Source organism: Melitaea cinxia, chromosome 17, assembly GCF_905220565.1.
Source record: "Melitaea cinxia chromosome 17, ilMelCinx1.1, whole genome shotgun sequence".
Classification (NCBI taxonomy): domain Eukaryota; kingdom Metazoa; phylum Arthropoda; class Insecta; order Lepidoptera; family Nymphalidae; genus Melitaea; species Melitaea cinxia.
The window spans coordinates 4,857,255-4,884,693 of NC_059410.1; the positions used below are offsets into that span (position 1 = coordinate 4,857,255).

The window sequence follows — 27,439 nt, forward strand, 5'->3', positions numbered from 1 at the left end:
GGCGACGAGCTGCGGGCCCGCGTGCACGAGCGCCTGGCGCAGCTGCGCGACCGGTGAGCGAGGTCGCTATATGTCACGAGCACCCCGAGCTGGTGTGGGGCGACGAGCTGCGGGCCCGCGTGCGCGAGCGCCTGGCGCAGCTGCGCGACCGGTGAGCGAGGTCGCTATATGTCACGAGCACCCCGAGCTGGTGTGGGGCGACGAGCTGCGGGCCCGCGTGCGCGAGCGCCTGGCGCAGCTGCGCGACCGGTGAGCGAGGTCGCTATATGTCACGAGCACCCCGAGCTGGTGTGGGGCGACGAGCTGCGGGCCCGCGTGCGCGAGCGCCTGGCGCAGCTGCGCGACCGGTGAGCGAGGTCGCTATATGTCACGAGCACCCCGAGCTGGTGTGGGGCGACGAGCTGCGGGCCCGCGTGCGCGAGCGCCTGGCGCAGCTGCGCGACCGGTGAGCGAGGTCGCTATATGTCACGAGCACCCCGAGCTGGTGTGGGGCGACGAGCTGCGGGCCCGCGTGCGCGAGCGCCTGGCGCAGCTGCGCGACCGGTGAGCGAGGTCGCTATATGTCACGAGCACCCCGAGCTGGTGTGGGGCGACGAGCTGCGGGCCCGCGTGCGCGAGCGCCTGGCGCAGCTGCGCGACCGGTGAGCGAGGTCGCTATATGTCACGAGCACCCCGAGCTGGTGTGGGGCGACGAGCTGCGGGCCCGCGTGCGCGAGCGCCTGGCGCAGCTGCGCGACCGTTGAGCGAGGTCGCTATATGTCACGAGCACGTTCATGTATATAATTTCAAAAAGTTGTTTTAAAAACTTTTATTTGAGTGTCCAAGCTACCAAAAAAATGTTTTTGAATAAATGATTAATTATTTCTAGGCATTACACGAATCAATTACGAGACCCATCAACGGTGTTCGAGTATGACTCGTCGGAGCAGGGCGAGGAGGCGTGGGCGCCGCCTGGCGAAGTGGTGGTCGGCGGCGTGTACCTCAAGCTATTTCTGCAGAACCCTACGTGGAGTCTGCGCAGCCCCAAGCGGTTCCTACAGGAGCTGGTCTCCGAGACGTTGTCTTCACTTAATAAAGATTCGTCGGAGGTAAGATAACTTAAATTTTTATTTTTTTATTTTATTTTATTTTTTTATTTTATTCTATTTGGAACACCAACAGCACATAAGACATTAAATGAGTACAAAATGTACATTTCGACTAAGCCATTTACAGGTAGGTATTCGCATATGGTTATTTAAATGATGAGACCATGAAACAATGACAATAAAGCTACAAACAAAACAAAAACAAAACAAAAATCCCTGAAGATGAGGAATGAATGTATTTAAGAATTTGTTGCACCCTCGACGCGGGGGCCAAAGAACTCCAAAGCAAATAATGTACTCACGTTCTGAGGCTTAGTACAGAATAATTCTAATCCGTCACAATTCATTGACAGTTTGTTAAAAAGTTCACTCGCTCGAATAATAAATAAATTGCGGCGGTAATTAGTACTAACTTTAGGAATTGCTAGCGGTTGGGTACGTCTAGTTGGTAATCTGCGAGGAACCCAGATGCTAACTTTTTCCAGCAAAGCAGGGCAATCAATGGTGCCATTGACAATTTTTAAGAGATACGTAATATCAAAAAGTTGCCGTCTCTTTTCCAAGGGTAAGAAGTGGTATCTGTTGCATCTCGCCTCATAACCGCGATCCGATTGCTCGCACTTGTATTGTAGATACCTCAAGAACCTCCTCTGTACCGGCTCAATACGGGAAATATACACGTTATATTGTGGACTCCAGACCATAGAAGCATACTCAAGGATACTGCGCACGTACTCACAATAAAGTACTTTAATCGATTTAATAGATTTAAATTCATGTGTAGACCTTATAATGAAACCAAGAGCCTTGGAGGCCTTTTTTACTGTGTAATCAATGTGCCTATCAAATAAGAGTTTAGAATCTTGAATGAGCCCCAAGTCCTTCATAGATGTAACTTTGTTAAGCGACTTATTGTTGATTTTATACAGATAATTTATAGTGTTATATTTTCGAGAAAAAGTCATAGCAAAACACTTGGAAACATTCAAATCGAGCTTGTTTTGAGTACAATACTGCACAAAATTGTTAAGATCAGACTGGAGGCGATCACAGTCACCAGAACTGTTAGTGGCCATAAAAATCTTAGTGTCGTCTGCATATAATAAAACTTTGGCAGATTTGAAACATAAAGCGATGTCGTTATTTCCATTCATCACGATTAAAGAACGTTTTGCTTGCGAACATGTCGATTATGTATGTGTTTTGAATCAATGTTTTAAAAAACATTCGAAAAAACTTGTGAAAATATTATTTTTGCGAATGTGTTCAAAGAAAGAATAAAGAAGAAAGAAAATATTTTTTCGCAGAAATTTTCGGAGCTTCAGAACTTTATACTTAATGGCCGGTTCCTTCTCTACTCTTTTTGTGGTAGACTTTAATTTCATTTAAGCATAACAAAAAGCAATTCATTCATTATTCGAACGAGTGACTTTTTTAACAAACTGTCAATGAGTAATGGTTATTTAGAATTTATCCGTACTAAGCCTTAGAATGTGAATAGATTGTTTGCTTTGGAGTTCCTTGGTCCCTGCTTCGGGGGTGCAACAAATTCTTAAATACTAAAACATTCCTCATCTTTAGGGATTTTTGTTTTTTTGTTTTGTAGATTTATTTTCATTGTTTGATGGTCTCATCTCGTCTCATTTGTACTCATATAATGGCTTGTGTGTGTTGGTGTTCCAAATGAAATAAAATAACAAATACAAACGTTCGACATCTACGGCATTGTTTATAAGTGGAACGATTGTGCTGTTGCTGACAGTCGATGATTGTGTCTCCTCAGGGCAGCCGTGGCGACACGTGCGCGCGCGCACTGGCGGCGTTACTGCGCGCTCGGCCGGCGCTGTGCGAGGCGTGCGCGCAGCTGGGCGAGCTGCCGCGTCTGGCGCGCCTGCTGGCCGCCTGCCCGCGACACGCCGTGCCCGTGCTGGCGGCGCTCGCGCACACGCAGGTGACCACTCGCACTGTACACGTGACACGTCGCGCAGCTGGGCGAGCTGCCGCGTCTGGCGCGCCTGCTGGCCGCCTGCCCGCGACACGCCGTGCCCGTGCTGGCGGCGCTCGCGCACACGCAGGTGACCACTCGCACTGTACACGTGACACGTCGCGCAGCTGGGCGAGCTGCCGCGTCTGGCGCGCCTGCTGGCCGCCTGCCCGCGACACGCCGTGCCCGTGCTGGCGGCGCTCGCGCACACGCAGGTGACCACTCGCACTGTACACGTGACACGTCGCGCAGCTGGGCGAGCTGCCGCGTCTGGCGCGCCTGCTGGCCGCCTGCCCGCGACACGCCGTGCCCGTGCTGGCGGCGCTCGCGCACACGCAGGTGACCACTCGCACTGTACACGTGACACGTCGCGCAGCTGGGCGAGCTGCCGCGTCTGGCGCGCCTGCTGGCCGCCTGCCCGCGACACGCCGTGCCCGTGCTGGCGGCGCTCGCGCACACGCAGGTGACCACTCGCACTGTACACGTGACACGTCGCGCAGCTGGGCGAGCTGCCGCGTCTGGCGCGCCTGCTGGCCGCCTGCCCGCGACACGCCGTGCCCGTGCTGGCGGCGCTCGCGCACACGCAGGTGACCACTCGCACTGTACACGTGACACGTCGCGCAGCTGGGCGAGCTGCCGCGTCTGGCGCGCCTGCTGGCCGCCTGCCCGCGACACGCCGTGCCCGTGCTGGCGGCGCTCGCGCACACGCAGGTGACCACTCGCACTGTACACGTGACACGTCGCGCAGCTGGGCGAGCTGCCGCGTCTGGCGCGCCTGCTGGCCGCCTGCCCGCGACACGCCGTGCCCGTGCTGGCGGCGCTCGCGCACACGCAGGTGACCACTCGCACTGTACACGTGACACGTCGCGCAGCTGGGCGAGCTCCTTTGACGAGCTCGCTGGGATGAGTTAATAACACCTAGCGCATGGAAAAAGCTAGTTTATACAGAAAGTAGGAAGCAATTAGCTAATATCGTGCGCCACACGAGTCTACCGAAGATCGATACCTACCGGCAGCGCCCGAGGGCGATAAAATTCGTCGTCAGCTGGCGTGACAAATGCCATGATCGATGTGAATTATTTTTTGTTTATTGTGTTTGTTTAATTTAAAAAAAAAAAATGTTTTTTTTTTGTTCTGAGTTATATTATGTAAAAATAAATGTAAGTATAGTAGAAGTAGTGTGCAAGCGTCAAATGTCTTTATTGTAATTTATAATCCTAATCATTAGTGAGCAAGTAAATTTCCATCAACAGTCCCAGTCGCGTTACTGTGTATAATCATAAAGTGTAAATCATAAGACTATAACTATTTACAGGCTTGTGTGACGGCGCTCAGTCAAACGGATGTAATGGTCGGGCTCAAGACTGCCGTGAAGTCGTGTCAGGAAGTAGTCGGCACCGCTTGCGACGCGCTGGCCGCCATCTTTAATAGCACTGTAAACACTGATAAACTTGTGCTGCAGGTATGTATCGTAGTGAAAAGGGAGCACAATTTGAAATATGGATTTTATAAGAAGAGTTAACAGGTCCTTTTTTACATTAACGTGAAACGTTTAAAAATAACCGGCGTTATGGCAACGTTGATCGTACGACGTCGTGTTAAGAAAATATTTTTATTTATTTATTTTAATATAATATCTATCTATAACTAAAAAACGTCGAATTGAAGTTAATATAATATATAAGATAACGCTTAAATATGTGACGTGAACCAAAGTCAATAAGTGAGCCGATATAAGTAAGATATCCGTCCTGGCGGCGCAGGCGCTGGAGTGCGAGCTGCCGGGCGAGCTGCTGGCGGTGCTGGAGGCGCGCGCGCTGGAGGGCGGCGCGGCGGCGCGCGTGGTGGGCGCGCTCAAGGCCATGAGCCGCGCCGGCCCGCACGCCGAGCGCGTGCGCGCGCTGCTGGCGCGCTCGCCCGTGTGGGGCCAGTACGCGGCGCAGCGCCACGACCTCTTCATCTCCGCGCCCGCGCACCACACCATCGCCGGTGAGGCGCTCTCTCTCTATCTCTGTCTCTCTCGCTCTCGCTCTCTGTCACTTCTCGCAGCGTTAGAACTGTAAACTCCATCCAAAAATAAAAGTCTTATTATGTAAACATACCCCTTACCGGAAAATAAATACGCATTCCCTGTGTAATCACACACAATGGCTACTAGATAATTATTGGGTTATCACGTGAAGTACCATTATTTTTGTAATTATACGTCTATTTCATCGTCAAACTCTTACCGCCGCCATAGACTTAGTTACAGAAATAAGGTCACAAATCGATAAAAAAAAAAATTGCTTTGGGGATCTTTATCGACCTGAAGAAGGCTTTCGATACGGTAAGCCACAGTAAACTACGGTTGAAATTAGAGAATATTGGTATCACGGGCAGGGTTTTCAAAATCTTCGAATCATATTTACAAAACAGGTCGCAAGTTGTAAAAATAGATAACTTTACCAGTTCTATGAAAAGTGTTACGTTCGGAATTTCACAAGGCTCCATAGTTGGTCCCTTAATGTTTTTAATTTAGGTTAACAATATTACTAATATTAATCTAACTGGAAAACTAACTCTATACGCGTATGAGACCGTCTTTTTTATTACGGCAGCTCTATTCAGGACTTAAACTAAGCAAAGCTCAAAATGATCTTGACAGACTGAGTGAGTCGTTACAGTACAATTTGCTTACAATAAATATAAATAAAATTTCCTATATGATTCTTTGTGCAAAAAATAAACATATACCTAATTTCACACCCCTTAAAATTAACACTAAGATCATACAATACTCAGCAAAAGAAAAATATCTGGGTTCATGGATAGATGATAAGTTAACTTGGAAGGGACACATAGAACATGTTAGAATCAAACTACTACCTATACTGGGTGCATTGAGAAAGGTATCAAACTGAATTCCAAATAAAGTATAAATGACAATTTATTACCTCAGTTAAATCTAACATTGAATATTTAATAGAAGTGGGGATGTGCCGCTAGGACAAATTTAATGCTGTTACAAAGAATTCAAAATAAATTTATCAAAGTACTATTTCGCTATCCCTATTTCACATCAACCAATAAATTGTATCATCGGAAACAAAATTGTTAAATATAACACAGTTATACACCTATTACACCTGCATACTGATCAGGAACATTATCAGCAATTCAATACACTCTAACCTCAAAATTGATAAAAAAAATAACTAAACATAATTTAAGAAACAAGGATAAATTAATGCTGACTAGTGTACGTACAAAGTATGGTAAGAAAACAATATTGTTTGAGGGAGTGCAGCTATATAATAAATCATCTTCGAGATTCGGATAGCATGAATATTTTTAAATCAAAATTAAAAGAACACGTATAAAAAATGTAATTGCAAATATTTCGATTAGGCGCTCCAGAGGTAAAAATTGTTACATCCTATAGTATATTGATTGTATCTCATTATAAGTGAACGTTAAGTTTTTATGAGAAATAAATTTTTTAAACCTAAACTACTTTTGAAAAACGTGCCACTTGATATTAATAATTGATGAATTGAATGGTGCTGATCTGTATTGTCACCTACGGCTATGTTCTAAAAGCGGGCCTGACCTGTGTAGTTGCGCATGTTGTGCTAAATAGTTGTCCACCACAGCGGCCCCGCAGACGGCGGGCTACCTGTCGGCGCCGCCCTCCGTGCCGCCTACGCAGCCGCCCCCGCTCGAATGACTGCGTCCGCCCTCCACTTGCGTCCTTTCACAACCGACAATCGAGCTACTCTGTCGTAATTGCATCTGCTAACGTTACTAGACCGTATATTCGAAATTTTTGGGCTTAAAATGGTTGCCAAAACCAGTTAAACTAAAATATAGTTAGCTGAAGATAATTTGTTCATCGAAAACTGAGTTCCGAGTGCAAGTGCACGTTAAAAAAGTATTAAAGAATGCTTTAAATATTAAATCATTAGATTCTAATATTAATTTTAAATAAAAGCTTAGATTTTCAGGTAAATTAAAAAATGATATTAGCTGAAAATGTTTTTCTTTTGAAAATTCGGCATTTGCATAAATTTACTACTATTTTGACGTGTATTTGTACCTCAGTCTTTATGTACTTCTTATATACAATTTTTACGGACTATAGAACTATTTTGAAATAATTTTTGTTTCATTACATTTTTATTCACACCAAAAATTATAATAAATTTATATATATTTTAGTATAAAAAGTAAGTAGTAATTCATATGAAAGAAAGAACATACAATCAATTAGAATAATTCCTATTTGGCAAATATAACAATAATAAAAAAAAAAACTGCCAAATCGCACTAATAAATATTATATTCTAAATTAATAATATATAAAAGGGTAACTACTAAATTAGCTTAAATTTCTGTATTTAGGAATCGTATCTGCTAATTATATATGTACAGATCACTGTTTTAATCATATAGTAAATTGTTTTGAGAAAAAAATAAAAATTAATGAATAAATAAATTTATTTCTATTATCACAATATGAGAATTGCGTTTGTTGCAATGTACTTATTTTGCAATCACAATAAAATGTATAGATGTAAAAAAATATTGTTTACATATTCCTTGCTCTTATGTAATTAAATGATCTCTTTCATATTGCAAGTTTTAGATAGATTTATTCATTCCTGCTTTTCAATAACAAAAGATTTTTTTATATGTAAATTTGCTGCGTGGTTTAAGAAATGAAACTATGATATCGTATACGCCATAAGCATTGAGGGTAACAGAAAATTCTTAGGCTTCGTCCTTATATTAATAATAACAACACACTATTGTTTATATTTAACTTTGTTACCCTAACTATTTTGAAATTATTAATTATTAGAAAAAAAAACATTTGTGTTTTACAAATATGTCTCGTATTTTGTACATTTTTTTTCTTCCTTATAAGCCTTATTAGGTCTTGCCAGAATTCTGGATATGTTTACGTTTAAGTTGAAATATAAATTTTATATTATTAGATATTATTTCATACAATTGTGTGACTCATACATTCGCGCCTCATTTATTGTGACGTAAATAACGAGAGAAATAATAGATATATTGTAACTTAAATAAGTGTAAGTCAAGCGATGTTGCCGGAACGTTCCGCATGTACTTTGATACAAGCGAGAGACAGTAAATTGAATCACATACACTGTATGCCATTTCTAACTTACGTACAAATCAGTCAAATAATAGCAGTGTTCAAACACAAGATAAGTCTTACTTACTACTTACCATTACTTCTATTTTGTTTTTCAAATCCTTTATTTGTTAAAATTCTTCCTATTAATGTTGATACAGATTTTTTTTTCAAATATTTATTAATTCATAATCAAATTTAATTATTTAATTTTATATAGGAGAAAGTGACCTAACTAGGAATTGACTACATTTTTTTACATTTTGTTTTTTTTTATATAGATAACAAATCAAATGTACTTAGTATGTGTGGTTTGATGTAATGCGTCTCGCTTGTGCCCTGTATATTGTACTGTATAAGAATTCGATACAGCGTACGAATCTTAGTGTGATATTACTGTATTAAAGTTAAACATTAACGTTAGTCATATCATAGTGTAAGAAATTATATATAAGCTACGTTTACATGCTCTCTCCTATGAAGCATATGCTAAGGAAAGTTTGTTTGATTAGGGCGGTCGATGTGACACACACACAAAAAATTTCTTCAAGAGAGACTAGTACTACTTTGTTTTATTTAAAAATCCGTTTTTTTTTTTCTATTTATAAAATATAAATGAGTCTCTAAAAAGAGTATTAGATAGGTTAAGTTACTTTATTTAATAATATAGATAAAATTATTACAATTACAAGGGAGTAAAAATAAAAACGAAAAAGATGGATGTTATTGCGTTAATATCTACCGCCCTACGTTTAATGTATAGATAAAACGTCGGATATATATAAAAGTGGCATTAAGAATTGTGTAAACATAACAAACGATTTTTAATGTTTATTTTTACTTCTGTCAACATCATACTGCTTGCTAACTATATGCCAATTCTTTATCAACTGTTTGTACACTTCCCTACCGCTTCTCATTTCTTCGCTATGTCCTGCCTAAAGGTTGTCTGGAAGAAGTCGCTCTTAGCGATAAGACCGCCTTTGTACATCTTTCTTTTCATGTATCACTTTTGTTGTAATGTTTCTTTGTGGTGTACAATAAAGAGTATTTATTATTATTTATTATTATTATAATTTGCTCATCTGTCGAGTACGTCCTGATTATGTTATTAAAAATAATTGTATTGTCGTTGCCGTTGTGTGTATTCAGCTTTATAAATAATTTTTATAGTTCTTAATTTAAATTAATTATATTTGGCTAGTGCTAACGGTTATGTGTAATAATATATGTATTAAATTATGTGTATTTAAATATAAAATATTTATATAATCTTTTTTTTAATTCATACTTTTATTGTTGACGCGTCAATTTTTACTACACTAGTATAATACAGATACACAAGCTGGCACAGATGCAATGATCGGATCGACTGATGGCAACATAAGATGAGGCGAATCTATATGTTTAATATTTTTATATTTAGCATTAAGCTATACTGTGTAATGTAAAGTAATATATTGAATTCATATTAACTGTCTATTTTATTTTGTACCTTTTTACTCCTACAAAACATAAGTTTTTTTTTAAGTGTGTTTGTTGCTAAAACATAAATATCAGTCTATTGCTAAGAAATATTAATCGAAAATTTGAAATAGTACTAAAAGTTAATTACCTAATACTTTTCTATTTTGTAATCGGTTTAAGTGTTTATATATGAAATAAAATACTCATTTTATAGTATAAATTTATTATTTACGAAATATAAAATATTAATAAACTAAATTCAAATGTACAATAATAATACTAGAGATCATAGGAAATTACAACAATTGCAAATTTGCATAATTCGTATAATTTTATTAATTATCATTTAATATTAGATTCTAACTTAATCTTCATCTCTTAATATACATATATACTACTATTTACAAATTATGGTACAAGTACTATATGCACTTTAATTTGTACATTTCAGTGCTTGGTTTATATTCAGACGACGGTTGTTTAGTCTACGTTAGTACAGTTAAAAAAAGCTATAACATTATGAGGCAGTTAAGCTAGGGATTAATATATTTAATACAAGCCTAAATATTTTTGTAAATATTTCGCTCCAATACAATTGTAGTCTTCGCGGTAACGTCGTTTTATTAACTATTTCTGATATAGGTCTAACAAAATAAAATTTCTAGAAAGCCTTGTATATTGTCATCATTTCATAGCGTAATTTTAAAGATTCTTCTCGCTACATAGGCGTTCTATACGAAAACTATTTTACCAAACGATTCTCACAAATTTGTAAATATATTCTATTTCTATTGTCCAAACAATCAAAATACCACTTTCGTCTTTTATATAGATTCCCAGATTTGGATTCCTTTTTATGTTGTGGCATAGATAATTTACAAGTGGTCGGAGGTAGGTGGTCAGCAGCGCGGCGCGGCGGCGGGCTGGTCAGTGTAGTGGTTGGTCGAGGCGGCTAGCGGCCGCTCGTAGCTCTTGCCACGCTTCCTCATGCTTCTGGATAAACTGTTATATGTATCGTTCAGAGAGGTAGGGAGAGGAGGTAGTTAGTCATTTAAGAAAAAAAAAACGAGTGTGCTTTAGACCACACGACTGAAATAAAACTTCCTTAGCGTCATCTAATTTATATCCCCCTCTCAACTTTCATTCGCTTCGTCTGTTCACCTTTTCCGTAACACTCGTCACGCATTCACCATCTTACTCCAAAACTCAAGCGTACGTAAAGAAGTTTTACGTCAAACATAGATCAAGTAAAAAAAAAAGTAGATAATGCGCGGCCTTTGTTGTTACTGAAGCCACAAAACTCGGCTCCTTCAAGTAAACACACGCGCTCACGCACACATATGCATCAAACTACGCTCATTTTCGTCAGTATCTCACAGGGCCTCGTACAGTAACTTTGCCTTCAAAATGCCGTTCTTATGTAATTAAATGGTACAAAAATAATACCAAAGTGAATAAAAAGTCTGAAGAAATATCGTTTCACACGTAAGTACATACAAAACTTTATATTTCTTGTTATTCCAAAATAATATTGAGGTTGTTCGGAACTTATAATTTCGATGTCCCGAAATGACGTACCGAGGGAGTGTTACCAGTAATTTTTATTTACATTAGCCCAAAATGCGGGTAAGTAAATTGTAGGCAATCATAGAAAAATAATTAAGTAGAAAGTGGACAACATTATTGTTTTTTTTTTTATTGTGTGATTTTTATGTTTTTCCTAAATTGAAGTCAAGTTAAATATGAATTTTTAACTCGTTTGTTTCTGTTTAAATTTGTGAATTAACTACTCATATTTTACTACTAAATATCGTGGTTTTAGGTTTCCAACGAATATTTTAATAGGAGATGAATGGGTAGCTGCTTTACGACTGAGCCGAAATGAACTACAACGACAGCCATCCTCATCTAGTTTGTTTGTTCAAACCATTTTGATAAAGCTGACATGTACGGTACAAAACGTGGACTTCGCAGAGTACCATCAAGTACATACTGCTACTTACTACTACGTATTTTAATGTTATATTTTTTGTTCGAGGACCTACCGGATGAGTCTAAATCAGTCGTTAACCAATATTCAATCTTTGATACACCTAGAAAACATAAACTAAGAGAAAAGATAAAAAAACAGGAACTTAATTTAAAAAAAAATGGAAAAATAAAATCAATTCATTACAGCATAGAGTTAGACGTCTTTAAAGCAGGAACTTGCCCCTCAGAGAAATCATCAATTACTTAAAAACGCAAGTTTTCATTGACACAGATTTATATAATTAAATAAATCAAAACACGGCTACAATAGATTTATGTAACAATTTGAATCGAAAAAAGGAGTAAATATATTTAAAACTATAAACAGGTTTTTATTTCCACAAACCCATTTTACCTATATTAAATTAATTGTTTAATAAAAATTTTAGGGACTTTTTTTAAAAAGTGTCAACACTTCACTCACTCACACATCTTTAAAAAAGTGGCTTCACTTTTCTGTTCTAGGTGCGTTATCTATATTTTTTACTTTATCTATGACGTCAAAATACAAACAGGTATGTTGCAAGCTTCAGGCTGCTTTATGTGTCAAAAACAATAAAATATATGAATTTTTGCGCAACAGTGAAGCGGGGTAGTGACGCTGAGTCGTTGATCCATAACGGGCATCTATTAATTACGTGAGCTATTTTTCGTTCGTTCGTTTCAGTTTTTTTTTTTTGTATAATCCCCCGCCCCGCCCTTTAGGTGAGATTTAGTGAGATTTACTTGGACCCTACGTGTGAGACTGACGCTAAAAATTTAAAATAAATTAATTAATATTAACTCAATCTCACTCTTTTTTAATTATTTTGAATTAAATAACTTTAACAGCCATGAGATTTATTTTAGCGGGCCAAATGAAAACTCCAAATAATATAGGGTATTCTGAGCTCACGTAATTAATAGATATCCCCTTACGGCGCTTTTGACTGTAGCGGGATACAAGTACAACAGTATACCAGTATTTACTGTACCGATACGATTAGCAAGCGTCAATATACGTGTGGACTTTGAGAGTTTTATTATTTTAATTAATTATTATAATTGGATTTATTTAATAGAACATTTAATTTTATTAATTCCATGTGAAGCGATGTATAGTATTCATTAGCTACGGTTACCCACTTACCATCATATGCGGACTGTACGCTTGTTTGCTCTCATATTGGTATAAAAAGCCTAGTCAGAGTCAGTAACAAATACCTGAGCAGCATGCGCATGTAGCGGCGCTCGCGCGGCGCGGCGGGCGGGTCGGCGGGCAGCGCCAGCGACAGGTAGTGGTCGGCGCACGCGCACAGCAGCTCGTCCAGCGCCGCGTGCAGCTCGCCGAACGTGGGCCGGGAGCGCGGGCCCTCCTTCCAGCAGGACAGCATTAATTCGTACCTAGTGGGTGACAGACGATCTACTTAAGTTTGATTTCTATATTTAATAATTGAGTTTGTTATCAAACAAAAAAAGCAAACCTCAATTACATCGACAGGTAATAAAATGAGAGAAAATCATAATAAATGTAGGTAATCGAAAAATAGTCAATTAAAAACACTTTATTAGCAAAAACACAGCAACTGCGGTATCGGGCAAAACAGGAAATTTCCTGTTTTGCCCTGCTCCATAGCAGCCCGACTGGGGTAGTACAAACCACAGCTAAATATTTAAATAATACTGCTTTCAAGCAATGTTGTGTTCCAGTTGGTGATTAAGGTGACGAGAGCTCCTGAGGGAATTGGAGATAGGGTCGGCAACGCGTTTGCGATGCTTCTGGTGTTGCAAGCGTCTATAAGCTACGGCATATGAAAAATTATGACATTATCATACTAATCTCTACCCATTTAAATTGGGCTTAGTTTCATAACCTGTGTATAAGACCCTGTTTATTAAAAATAGCTATAAAGCTCTCTTGATAAAAAAAGAATAGTCAAAATCAATTCACCCAAATAAAAAGTTAAGAGGTAACACACATAATAAAATACAGTCAAAATACAGTTAAAAAGATTTGTTTTCCCATGATTCGCACAATTTCGTACATGATATTATATTCCAAATTAAATAGCAACTAAAATGAAAGAATTTTAATCCGATTAAATCGTATGCGCATTTTGTTTCTGTACGCTAAAATATTTAAAATTAAGAAAACAAGCAACCAAAGTAAGAAAGATAGTTTCTAAATTTAATTTAATATTAGTAACTTAAACTACACTTTGACCACTTACATTAAATACGCGTTGGCGCAACGGTCACGGCGCTGGCGGTTGTGGGTTCGATCTCCGCACATGAAAAGCATGTGTAGTGGCCATACAGATGCTTGCCGTCGTCTGGGTGTTTGTGCAGTCCTTGTGGGTCTCCCCATCGTGCTTCGGAGGGCACGTCAAGCTGTCGGCCCCGGCTGTTATCAAGTACACCTGATAGCGATCGATACTCATAGTTGGGAATATTTCCGCCAACCCGCATTGGAGCAGGTTCATGGTTTAGTAGCCCATGGACAAAAATAAAAACATATCATCAACATTAGTTCTATAAGTACACATGAGCGAGATCACTGACAGCGCGGGCGTGCAGTCGGGCGGGCGCGGCATGCGGTAGCCGGCCAGCAGCAGGCGCGGCAGGCGCTCGGCGCCCACGCCCGCGTACGGCGCGCCGCCCAGCGTCACCACCTCCCACATCACCACGCCGAACGACCACCTGGACACAAGAGGTTTCAAATGTAAGTTTTTTTTTAAATACTACTAGGTCGAAAAAAAAATGTACGGCTCACGTAATCGGTTAACGTAGCTTTTGAACGCCTGCAATACTAGAGTCATCGCAAACGCGTTGCCGATCCTGCAATCGACCTTTCCCAGGTGTTCTGGCCACATTCCTCACCACAGGAACACAACACTGCTTGAGAGCAGTGCTATTTAGCCGTGGTATTCTATAAGGTAGAGATACTTCTCCAGTCGGCTGCTCTACATTTTGAGCAAGATATCTCATGCTATGCCCTACCTTAATGTAAGTGCACATTCAAGTTTAACTTTTTCGCAACAAAAGGAGTGATACAATAAGTAAAAAGAGATAATTTACAAAGAGAATTCATCCAAATATGTTTAATCTATTATGGTGAAAACTTAGCAATTAATATTAATATTATAGGAATCGTTAGCTAGTACCATGATGAGCTGTTACATTTAATTTAAACTATCTGGGTGACCGAGCTTAGCTCGGTATTTTTTTTTTAGTAAGCCGTGTTTTTAGGAAATCATATTTAAATACGAATTACATATTGATAAAATATGAATGATATTTTTCGATCTTACCGACATAATAATAAAAAATATGAACTGGTTATTTAAATAAAAAAATCACGATTGCAAATTAGAAAAAAAGGAAAACATATAGTCGATCTGGAGACGTTTTGTACCGGGGGTTTTGTAACTTTGTAAATAATGGCCTCGTATTCTTATAATGTTGTAGCAGTTTTCCTTGCCAGAAAACATGGACAAAACGATATTTTCTAAAAATGAATCCTAGCTTGATCGATTTATTGCCCCCGAAACCCTCTGCATACTAAATTTCATGAAAATGCGTGAGACGTTTTCGAGATTCAGATTATATATATATACAAGAATTGCTCATATTAAAGGTATTAGATTACGTCCATACAAAAGACTTCAACGCGCGTAAAATCACTTTAAATAATGCATAATTTTATAAAAAAATACTTACACGTCACTTTGCGTTGTATATATTCGATGAGTTAACGATTCTGGAGCCATCCATTTAACAGGCATTTTTCCGTTACCCTCCTGTTTGTACTGATTTTCCTGATACACATCTCTGGACAGGCCAAAATCTGCTATTTTTAGTGTCCTATCGGCAGTCACTAGCACATTTCTTGCCGCTAAGTCACGATGGACAACGCGATTGGAAGCCAAAAACTCCATACCCATGGCTATTTGACGACAAAATGACAAGAGATCTCGGTAAGTCAGTTCGGTGTCGAAGGCTCCTTGTAGATCGTAAAGGCGATTTGATACAAATTTGGAGTCGTTACGTTTGTTTTTGAAGATATAATTACGATAATTAATTCCTTCTTTATTGTTGTAGTAATTTATGTTTCGTCGAGACATCATCATATCCCAGGAACATCTGTGAGCAAAATCAATATGTTTCATTTGCCAAACCTCGAAAAAATTATTATTAGGAATTTTGTATGAACCTCGGGGGCTCAATCTAAATTTAAGCACCTATGAAATACAGCCCAACGTACTAAAATTAGTTTTAGTAGTTACTTTAGTTCCTTTATTTTCTCTTTCACAGTCGCCTGTCACTGAGAGCACAACGATTTTTGATTTGAAAACAATAAGTTGACATAGTTAAAATTAAAGATGTGTCCAAGGTTGATTATACTTATAGTTGTTGGGTTTTTTAAAAAAAAATAGGGTTACATCTGGTGTCACATTCTTAGGTCACTAAATGTTTTATTTCATGATTTCGGGAACTGAACTACAATATACAAATGTAATGTCCTTAACTTGAGTCATTTGGCCTTTAGAGGTAAAATAATAATATGACTACAATATTATTCGACATTTTAGTGTAGCAACATTGGTATATCGTTCAAGGGACTGGCCCACACCGGAGGTAGGTGAGCAGGTCTCCCCGGCCGCAGTACTCGGCCACGATGAGCGGGCGGCGGCCGCTGCAGCAGCCCAGCAGGCTCACCACGTGCGGGTGCGCGCCCACGCTCTTCATCAGCTCCATCTCCGCGCGGAACGAGCGGTTCTCGTCCGCCGATGGGAAGCCTGCGGTCATAGATATTCGCTAATTGTTTTTTTACGAATACATCGACTATCATTTTGTTATTATTAACGAGAACTCTTCCGTAATTAACCAAAATACCCATAAATCGAGAGTGGGAATTTTTTAGTTGTGTTGTTGTAAAGCGCTTTAAAACAATACGATGCCATGACAGAAGTCGATCTTGTTTACAACAACTCTTGCGTGAATAACGACAAACCCCATGACTGTCCCATGAAGTAACAAATTTTGATTGTTGCTGTGCTTCTTGTGAAGGGTTATGTTCTATACGAAGTCCTATGAATAAAAAATGACGCAGTGTCATTGGTCGTGTTCTAGTAAAGCGATTCTAAACAGCGCGACGATACAGAAGACAAACTATTTCGTTTAGCGGTGAATTGTATTATAGTTACATATTCGTTATTGTATAAGCGATTAAAGTAGCGTAATTTTATTACGTACTACATTATGCAGCATAATATGGTATATGATAATATATTTATTTGATTACAGCATTATACTCGCCGTGTTGGCGCAACGGTTACAGCCATGGATTGTACCTGTTGCGCTGGCGGTTGCGGGTTCGATCCCCGCTCATGACAAACGTTTGTATTGGCCATACAGGTGTTTGCCGTGGTCTGGGTGTTTGTGCAGTCCTTGTGGGTCTCCCCACCGTGCCTCGGAGAGCACGTTAAGCCGTCGGTTCCGGTTGTTATCATGTACACCTGATAGGGATCGTTACTCATAGTAGGGAATATATCCGCCAACCCGCATTGGAGCAGCGTGGTGGATTAAGCTCTGATCCTTCTCCTACGTGGGGAAAGAGGCCTATGCCTAGTAGTGGGATATTACAGGCTCAAGCGTATTATACTCGTATACACACATAGCAACCGTCTTTTAATTTAATATTTAACCTTTTAGCATTTTGACAGCGACTTCCTTGTTTGAGGGCGCGAACGTGCCTCGGCGCACGACCCCGAAGGCGCCCTCCCCGATGACCTCGTGCAGCAGCAGGCGCTCGGGCCGCACCTCCCACTGGTCTTCCGTGCCTGCCTCCGTCCCACACATGTCTATGTCTCCCTCTTGATGTATCTTTTCGAATGGGTCCTATATATAATATTATTAACAATTAAAATAGTAATCTTTGAAATTACAAAATGTCGCCGCTTTGTGTATATACTTGTACAAAAGGCGGCTACGTCGTTGAAAAGCAATCTATTCCAGGCGACCTTAGGGCAGAGGAATGATTCTTTATTCTTAATTCAAATATGTCATTACATGTATCTACAACTAAATAAACTAGTGTAGTAATATTTGTAATTAATATCTGTAACAGTTACCCTGTAGTAAAAGCTAGAGGCGGCTCGCATCCGCCGGCGCCAGTACACGACAGCGATGAGCAGCGCGACGGACACCAGCAGCGCGCACAGCCACACCACGCCCACCAGCAGCGCCGTTGACATCGACGCTGCCTGACGAGCTAAGTTTTATAAAAATAAATTGTAATATTAAAATAACCGATTTTTACTAAATGCATATGGATGTATACACGGTACACATACCAATATATATTTTTTTTACAATTTTTTAGTCTGTCTGTCTATCTATCTGTCTCTCTGTTTGTTCCGTCTAATCTCTGAAACGGCAGAACCAATTCTGACAGAACTTTGAGTGGCAGATAGCTGATGTAATAAGAAGTAGCTTAGCTCATGCGCCTAAGGAAGTTTCATTTCAATAAGAAAATTCTGCCTTCAGTTAAAATAGAGTATGATTGTAAAATGAAACAATATTTACTGACTAGGAAAGATAGTTCTTCGACTCGTGTGAACCTCTCGGCCCTTCGCGGAGCGCGCTGTAAGAGACACGTTGTACTCGCCGTCGCCGCGGACGCGCGAGAACTCCATCTCTGTCATATTCTGAGCACAATACATGATTTATATAAATAAGAAAAAATTCCCCAGAACTTACGTACGCACATCCTTTTTTTTGTATTATATTTTTGTGTGTACAAGATTCGGACAAAAAAAAATTAAATCGATAATCGATATATTCACAAAAAAGGTGGTACTAAGGAACGAGAGAGAATAAAAAATACCAGCCGCTATAATCATTTATAGCCCATGATCCCAGGGCTAATAGACCTAACTGCTAACTGAGGTAGGGTACAGCAGGAATTTCCTGCTCAAAATATGGAGCAGCCCGACTGGGGTCGACTGACCTCGACCTTACAGAAGATCACAGCAAAATAATACTGTTTTCAAGCAGTATTGTGTTCCTGTTGGTGAGTAAGGTGACCAGAGCTCCTGAGGGGATTGGGGATTGGGTCGGCAACGCGCTTGCGATGCTTCTGGTGTTGCAGGCGTCTATAAGCTACGGTAATCGCTTACCATCAGGTGAGCCGTACGTTTGTTTGCCGACCTAGTGACGTAAAAAAAAAACATTAGAAAATAAGTAGTACGTCGGGAGCCCTGGCATCTTGCTCTATTAGGTTTATCCAAACATTGGATGACAAAATGAGTTTAAAAATCTAAATTTTAACATATAACATAAAAGCAAACAAGTTAATTGTTTAAAAACGGATTACTGATATATTGATTTTTGTTAGTGGAATACTAAATAGGTAACATACATTTTTTTTCTTACTACAGCTGCTACAATACCAAACATATACCTTAAACATTAGAAAATGATTTCATTCTTTAGTTAATATACAAAATATAAAAAAAAACACAAACCCCAGGAATCGTAATAGCCTGCGTAGATTTATTTGTTCTCAAAGTGACTTCGTATAAAGAGGGCGCTTGTGCTGGCGACGCCCAGCGGACGTGCACTCTCCACGTATCATTCCAATCCTCGTATTGAAGTATCGTCACATTTTGTGGTATATCGGGTACTGAATAGAAGTAATGTAATTAGAATTATATGGCTTTGATTCTTATACAAATCTTGTCTTTAATTTCTATTGGGTCGTCTGTGAGCCTCTCCTATGTTACAAAAATTACGTCAAACTATTTACAATTCTTTTTCAATTCCTAATACTAAATGTTATTATGTGAAGACAAATTATAATTTTTATACTTCCATTTATTTATATATATTTTTTAGTGTAGGAATGAAATATTATTTTTAGATGAAATCAATCACCGCCTGAGTTCGGATACTAGTATTACTTAAAGGGTTTTCCCTTACAGCTTTATCAAAGTCAAAAGGTTTGTAACGATTTTTCATACTTTTTACTTACAAGGAGTACACGCATATGTACGAGAACATTCTGGTGTTTTGTAAGTTAGGCTCGTTTCTCCATACTTGCCACTCACTTGAATTGTACAAGTATCTTCGAAAACCAAATTATTTATCTTGACGATACGTTCTTGATAATGCTGCAATAAACATTTAGCTAACTTTGGAATGATGAAAAAAATAATAATGTACTAGTAATTATTAAAACAAATTTACGGAAATCTAGCATTTTTCATTGCATTGGAATTGACTGAACCTTATTTGCATAAAAGCGAATGCGATGCATAAAAGCGAAGCATTAAACATACCCGGAGACAAAATACAACTGTTTATTGTTTTATTGACACATTTTTTAGTTATTTGTTTTATATTTATAATATTATAAACTTACTTTAATAGTTTTATAAAAAATGTCTCCTTGCGTTGCCTTGTTGCAGCTGTTTGTAACTTCAAAACATGAGTCTGAAGCTGTAACAATTATAAGTAGTAACAAGTATAAGTATCGATTATAATGACATTAAATAAATTTTAACTTTAAGATATAGACTTTAGAAGACAAGGTGATGAATAAACTAAATATTTAAGGACGCTATCACATTTTTTCACAAATATCAGTGTTTTTCACGTACCATTTTAATTAATTAGGAATCACCCTGCGAGGATATCTTGGTTTCAAATGAAAGATAATATATTCATCTCCGAGTGACACCATAAAAATTCTATAGCCCCATACAAACTTTTCACACAAATACAGTTTAACCATCATAGAAATCGCAAAAAATTAAAAAAAGACGGATCTGAATAGGAACCATTATAGCTAAATACACTGCACTTTGAAAAATAAGTACACTAAGAAATTGTTGCTTATTTAGTCTTCTATGCGTAGCGCTAGATATTTTATATAAAAATAAATAATATTTACATTTATGAGAAAAATAAGAAACGCTCTCAAATTTCTTCATACATTTTTTACAAGTGTACCATCGTCGTTCGTCATTCCGCGCTGAAACGCGCTCATGGAAGCACGGCTGTATCGCTTCAGCGCAAGTAATAATTACGTAAAAAATGAGTTCCTTGTGTATACTGTGCTTGGACGAAGTTGATACTTTACAAATTCCCACGCAATACATAACTTTGCAACTCAAGATCTTCACAATCGATTGTCTTTGCTATGCATCTGGTTTATATATAATAATCAATAATTTTGCCATATATTTTTCTGACATGTATTCTTTAATAATCTGGGACGTGTCATTATTATACATATATAGCTACCTCTGCCTCATCGAGCAGTACCAATCTGTTGTCTTTACACTACATTTTTTGTTTGTTTATCTATCTATCTATCTATCTATACATATATAAAAGCGAAAGGTCACTCATCACGAAATCTCCGAAACTATAACACCTACAAACTTGAAATTTGGCAGGTAGGCTCCTTATAGGGCGTAAACTACCGCTAAGAATGAATTTTACGAAACTCGACCCCTAAGGGAGTAAAACGGGGGTTAGAAGTTTGTATGAAAGTCCTATGTTTTAGAAGTAAGCGACTTGAAATTTAAAATGTATGCTCTATAGATAGCGAAAAGGTGTCCAAATAATATATCTTTAGAAATCAACTCCCTTTTGCGGTTAAAACGGGGGCTGGTAGGTTGATTCACTCATCACGAAATCTCCGAAACTATAACATCTAACAAATTGAAATTTGGCAGATAGGCTTCTTATAGGTCGTAGATATCCGCTAGGAACTGATTTTACGAAATCCGACCCCTAAGGGGAATTTTAAGAATACTTAACCACCATATAAAATTATTTCTAAAATAATTGTGTTTGCTGGAAACGAAAAAACCGACTTCAAATACACTGATACCTACCCTGACGCCTTAAGACATTGTCATAAACAGAGTAGGGGAGAGGTTCCGTGAATAGTAGGTACTTAGTAACAGTTACCAAGTTCGACTTTAAACTTACAACTAAATTTACTATTTAATACCAGTAAAATTAAAAATTAATACTTTCAAGTACCAAGATTAGTTACGTCGGTACAAAATCGAGCAGATAGCTGTATCAATGTATGCGTACGCGTAATGTTATTGTGTTGCGATTTAAATAGCTAAACTTGAGTGAGTTCAAAATGTGGTAGCGTCCTTAACTAGTAACAATACTAGATACCTACCTATACGTACATGTATCCTTATGTTTATAATATTCTTAATATAATATGCCTACACGAGTGATGCATCTTCTATATATGTATATAAAATTGTTAGGCCATTCACTCATCACCAAATATCGAAAACTTCTAAGCGTACAAACGAAATTTGGTAGAGAGGTTGTTTATAGTTAGTGTCCGCTAAGAACGGATTTTTTATAGGCCTGATTAGAAAAACAAATTCAAGAAGAAAGCCGATAGGAGAATTCTGTTAAGCCGGGTGGTGTTTGGCAGGCTTTGTCGAGCCTTCACTCCAAAGATTCCGCAATGCTTGAAGACAAAAGTCTTCTAGAAATGCGTTCTATCTGTGTCAACAACATACGGTGACGAGACGTGGACACTGATAACGGGACTGGTCCACAAGTTTAAAGTCACTCAATGTGCAATGGAAAGGAATATACTTGGGGTTTCTCTCAAAGATAGGATAAGAAATGAGACTAGAGTATGGTATGGTAAGCACGGGCTGGTTTCCGCAACTCGACGACTTTGCGCCTATTTTGCGTGTGTGGGAATAATCTTTTCACTTCTGCCACCCAAGCTCCTCCAGAAACTTCAGAAGTCTTTTTGGCTTCTTGAAGATCTCCGGAAGTGTCTTCAGGGTGCCAAGATGTTGTGCCCGGTAAGCCGCTACACCTGGACAGTAGAGAAGTACATGCGTAGCCGTTTCTTCTGTTCCCATGCAAGCTCTGCACAGGGGACTGTCGGTAATCATTACAGCCTATACAGTCCACTGCTGGACATAGGCCTCCACAAGTCTATGTCAAAAATAACGTGAACTCATGTGTCACTGTCGGTAATGCCTATATTAAATAGATGTCTGTTATACAGACCGTGTCCAGTTAGTGCCGCAGTTATTTGTCTCAGTTGGCGTCTGCTCAGATTTATTAGAATTCTTGCCAATTTGGCATCAATTACTGGCAGCGCCAACTTGGCTCCTAAAGTTCGGATCATAGTGTGATGTGTTTGCGTTTCATGCGTTATCGAATTTGGCCTTTGAGCCAGCAAGAAGGTAACGGTATAATCGGTTCGGTTCCTATGGCCGTTATACTTGACCCCCTCCTTGTTAGCTCATCGGCCCTATCGTTACCGCGTGTGTTGTTGTGACCTTTGATCCATTGCAGTGTGATGTCGTTATTTTCCTACCTGCATCGGGTGTTAGGGCATTCATAGATTAGCCGTTAATACTGACATGGTGTCTGATAATATACGGATGTGGGAATCCTTTACGTTCCTTCTCCCGATTGTTCTGGCTGCCTCAAGTATACCCAAACACTCTGCTTGAAACACTGTGCTATAGGTGCCAATGGGTAGTTATATATTAGTATTTAAGTATTCGGAGAAGATACCCCTTCCTGACCCTGTTTTCGTTTTTGAGCCATCCGTGAAGATACTCAGGTCTTGCCCATTTGAGGCTACACGTGAATCCTCTTCCAGCTGTATTTTGTATTTTTTTTGTCAAAAATATATTTGATCTGTATTCCGTCATTTGGTGCTTCCATGAACGGAATGTCTTTGGCTATGTCTTCCAGAATTTTTATATGTGGAATGCCTGTTGAACACAATAGTTTGTGGATCTTTAATATAATAATAATAGTTTCAAAATTAAACACTGAAAACTATAAATGCAATAAAATCCTGTGGCAATCTAGGTCTGAGGCGCAGACTGGGCGATATCATGACATATGCCATGAGCAGCTAAGGCATATCGATTTTCCGGTCTCATTAACTTCGTGTGCGGGTGGGATGTGTCATGATGTCACTCATAGGCGCACACTAGATGATTTGTATAGCCGGGTAGTCAATATTCTTAGCGGTGCTGCTAAATTAACGTACAAGGACCAGAATTTTAATAAGAAACGGGTTACTGGGTGGAATAAATATGTGCGTACAGCATATGAAGATGCGCGTCTTAAATTTCGAACTTGGTTGCTCCATAACAAACCAGGGTATGGCGGAGTTTGGGACGACATGCGTGAGAGTCGTAAGGTTTTTAAAAGTAGACTAAGATGGTGCCAACAACATGAAGATCAAGTTAAAATGGACATAATCGCTTCAAGCAGGTCGTCACATGACTTTGCTAAATTCTGGAGAGAAACGAACAAGTTAAATGTAAAAATAGGTCGCCCCACGAGCATAGGGGGCTGTAGTGAGCCAAGGGGGATTGCCAACTTGTTTAAAAATCATTTTAAAGTGACTTCGCCTCTGGGACCTCCGTCACGGGTGATCGATGCTGAGACCGTTACGAGTATACCTATGAGTTTTTCTGCTAAGCAGGTAGAAGCTGTTATTAAGAAAATGAACAGAGGTAGGTCTCCGGGTCATGACGGGCTCAGCATCGAGCATCTTAAGCATGCGGGGAACCATCTTTATAGTGTGCTAGCAATGTTCTTTTCATTATGTATAACACATTCTTACTTACCAGCTGATATGATGAAAACAGTGGTGGTCCCCTTAGTTAAGAATAAGACCGGAGATATTTCTGATAAAAATAATTACAGGCCAATATCTCTAGCTACAGTACTTGCTAAGGTGTTGGACAGTCTGATAGACCAAAATTTGGATCGATATTTAAATATACACGACGCGCAGTTTGGGTTTGTGCCCAATCTTTCAACGGAAAGTGCCATTTTGTGTTTAAAGCAGACTGCCCAATACTACACAAGCAGAAAGACACCGGTGTATGCCTGTTTTTTAGACCTTTCGAAAGCCTTCGATCTAGTAGCGTACGACATATTATGGAGGAAACTCCGCGAGGCAGGTATACAATCCGAACTGATTTCGTTGCTAAAATTTTGGTATTTAAACCAAGAAAACTATGTGAAGTGGGGCGAAACCTTATCAAATACTTATCGGTTGGATTGCGGGGTGAGGCAGGGGGGTATAACCTCACCTAAGCTTTTCAATTTGTATGTAAATGAGCTAATTGTGGGACTCAGCAGCAGACGTGTCGGATGCTGGATTGATGGAATTTGCCTAAATAATCTTAGTTACGCAGATGACATGGTGCTGCTGGGTCCGTCGGCTGGCTCTATTAGGACGCTATTAAAAATTTGTGAAGAATACGCGGTAAAACATGGCCTGACGTACAATGTTAATAAAAGTGAGTACATGGTTTTTGTGGTCCGCGGAGCGGTAATTGACTACGAGTCAGTGATAAAACTAAACGATGTTCAACTAAGACGGGTAAAACTTTTTAAATATCTAGGTCATTACATTTCCGAGGATCTCAGGGACCATGCTGACATAGAACGTGAACGAAGGGCACTTGCCGCCAGATGTAATATGCTGGCCCACAGGTTTGCTCGCTGCAGCAACGATGCTAAAATAACATTGTTTAAAGCATATTGTCAAACTTTTTATACGTGTGCCCTGTGGACCAGGTATAGTAAAAAATCGCTGGACGCACTTAGAGTGCAATATAACAATGGTTTTAGGATTTTGTTGGGACTGAGACGCTTCTGTAGTGCGTCTGCAATGTTTACTGAAGCGAATACTGACTCCTTTTTCGCAATCTTGAGGAAACGGACCGCCTCTCTATTAAACAGAATGCGGCTCAGTTCTAACAAAATTCTGAAAATGTTCAGTGCTAAGCTTGCTGAGCCTATGCTTCAGCACTTTGTTGGCGTAGTGGTGAGGCAAGAAAGGTTAAGCAAGTGAATTGGTAAATTGTTAATTTTAATTTTTAATTTAAGTGTACTAACGTAGTTGTAAGTTACTAATGTTACTAACAAGTGGACTGTAAGTCTTAATTAAATAAAATTATTATTATTATTATTATTATTATTATTTAATCCTACTGAAGTAATTGCAGATTCTTGTTGGATAAATAGGTGAAGTGGCAGAATATTTAGCATGGCCTCCATTGCTGCTGTTGTTGTGGTTTTCATGCAGCCCATGATTGCTCATCACACCAATCTCTGCCAGCTTTGTAGCTTGGTTTGCGCTACGGTGAGAAGTGGTCTGCGCCACCATACCACAGCTCCATAGCTGATCATGGGTCTAATGACCGCAGTGTAGAGCCATAGGGTCAGTTTAGGTTTAAGTCCCCAACTCTTTCCAATCATCCTACGGCATTGCCAGAGATGATGCTGGCTTTGTTTGATTTATTTTCTATGTGTTTGGACCAACTTAGCTTATTATCTAGTATTATACCCAGATATTTTACCTCTGTGGTTAAATTCAGGGTTGAGTTAGAGTTTAGGTAGAGTGTAATTACCCAAGTCTCGTTTGTTCGTGAACATCACTAATTCTGTTTTGTTCGGGTTTATGAGTAGGTTATGCTCCTCGCACCATTTTTCTACTAATAGCAGGCCTGTCTGAGTTAGTTCGAAGAGTGTACTTGTGAACTTGCCCGTTACGAGTAGAACCAGGTCGTCTGCATACCCTATTGTATAATATCTATTGTCATTTAGCAAGGATATTAATTAGATCGTTAACTACGAGGTTCCATAGCAAGGGTGATAACACCCCTCCTTGGGGACATCCTTTAGCAACGATAGCACCTTGTTTGTTGTCATTGTCTACTCTTACAATCCTATTTGCCAGCATGTTTCTGATCCAAGTAATTATAGTTGAGTTTGTTTTGTGGCGATTTAGTGCTGTAACTATGCTGTTAAAGTTAGTTTTATCAAAGGCCCCTTCGATGTCAATAAAGGTGCCTAGGCAGAATTTCTTGATTATAAGTGCTTCTTTGATCTTGCCCACTACAGCATGTAAGGCTGATTCGGTAGATTTACCTGCACTATAGGCATGTTGATTCTTATGTAGGGGTACTTTTGGTAGTACGTTATCTCTCAGGTACCTATCGCTTAGTCTCTACAAGGTCTTTAGGAGGAAGGATGTGAGACTGATTGGCCTATAGGACTTTTCGTCTGAGTAGTCTGGTTTACCGGGTTTAGGCATAAAGATAACCTTTACCTCCCTCCATGATTTGAGCACATAGCCAAAAGCCAGGCAGGCTTGAAAGATTGTGTTAAGTGCGTGATTTAATCATGTGCCTCCCTATTTGAGAAACGCAGAGTATACACCATCTGGTCCTGGCGTTTTGAATGGCTGGAAGCTCTTGATTGTCCACGCTATTCTTTTTGGTTGTATTACTTCACTTGCGCACTTCCAGGCGCTGTCTGATGTAGTAAGGTTTGTATCCTGCCAGCTAGTTGTGGTAACCATAGGGCAGTCAGGGAAGTGCATCTGGATTAGCACTTGATATGACTCTTCTGGTGATTTGGTGTAGGTATTGTCCGCCAGAGACGCCAGTTCCTATCAAATGAGACTATCCGCGAGAGAACGAAAGTAACTGATATAGCCCACAGATTAGCAAGTTGAAGTGGCAGTGGGCTGGTTACCCGTGTCGCAGTACCGATGGACGTTGAAGCAGACGTGACCTAGAGTGGAGACCACGTCACGTCTTAGCAAACGCAGTGTAGACATCCTCCGCTGGACCAACGATCTACGTAAAATTGCCGGTGTAGGCTGGATGAGGATTGCGGATAACTGGGATA

The 27,439-nt window shown here is 39.5% G+C and overlaps 2 protein-coding genes across 2 annotated transcripts in view; one reads left to right on the forward strand and one right to left on the reverse strand.

Annotated features, from left to right (window-relative positions):
- LOC123661760 (dnaJ homolog subfamily C member 13) overlaps positions 1–7,545 on the forward strand; it is a 38,489-nt gene extending 30,944 nt beyond the window's left edge. Inside the window, exons 33-37 of the mRNA XM_045596701.1 lie at positions 869–1,088; positions 2,872–3,039; positions 4,388–4,534; positions 4,836–5,061; positions 6,708–7,545. Of these exons, the coding sequence (XP_045452657.1) occupies positions 869–1,088; positions 2,872–3,039; positions 4,388–4,534; positions 4,836–5,061; positions 6,708–6,781 (835 nt within the window). The 3' untranslated portion in view covers positions 6,782–7,545. The remainder of the gene's footprint in view (positions 1–868; positions 1,089–2,871; positions 3,040–4,387; positions 4,535–4,835; positions 5,062–6,707) is intronic.
- A 3,036-nt stretch (positions 7,546–10,581) lies between these two features.
- LOC123661821 (tyrosine-protein kinase receptor torso-like) lies at positions 10,582–22,889 on the reverse strand. The gene is made up of 12 exons (XM_045596761.1): positions 22,854–22,889; positions 22,463–22,624; positions 19,728–19,866; positions 19,222–19,379; positions 18,285–18,402; positions 17,827–17,966; positions 17,401–17,593; positions 16,326–16,491; positions 15,413–15,835; positions 14,255–14,392; positions 12,917–13,096; positions 10,582–10,675 (listed from the first exon to the last, which is right to left on the reverse strand). Exons 1-12 carry the CDS (start codon positions 22,887–22,889, stop codon positions 10,582–10,584), a joined length of 1,947 nt encoding a protein of 648 aa, XP_045452717.1.
- Positions 22,890–27,439: the final 4,550 nt, after the last annotated feature.

Coding starts and splice junctions, on each gene's coding strand:
- LOC123661821 (XM_045596761.1), bottom strand. CDS start 22,889: ATGATCCGAACTTTAGGAGCCAAGTTGGCGCTGCCA. Junction 22,625..22,853: donor GAGCCAAGTTGGCGCTGCCA/GTAATTGATGCC, acceptor TCCCCTGTGCAG/AGCTTGCATGGGAACAGAAG. Junction 15,836..16,325: donor GACCTGCTCACCTACCTCCG/GTGTGGGCCAGT, acceptor TTTTGCTCACAG/ATGTTCCTGGGATATGATGA.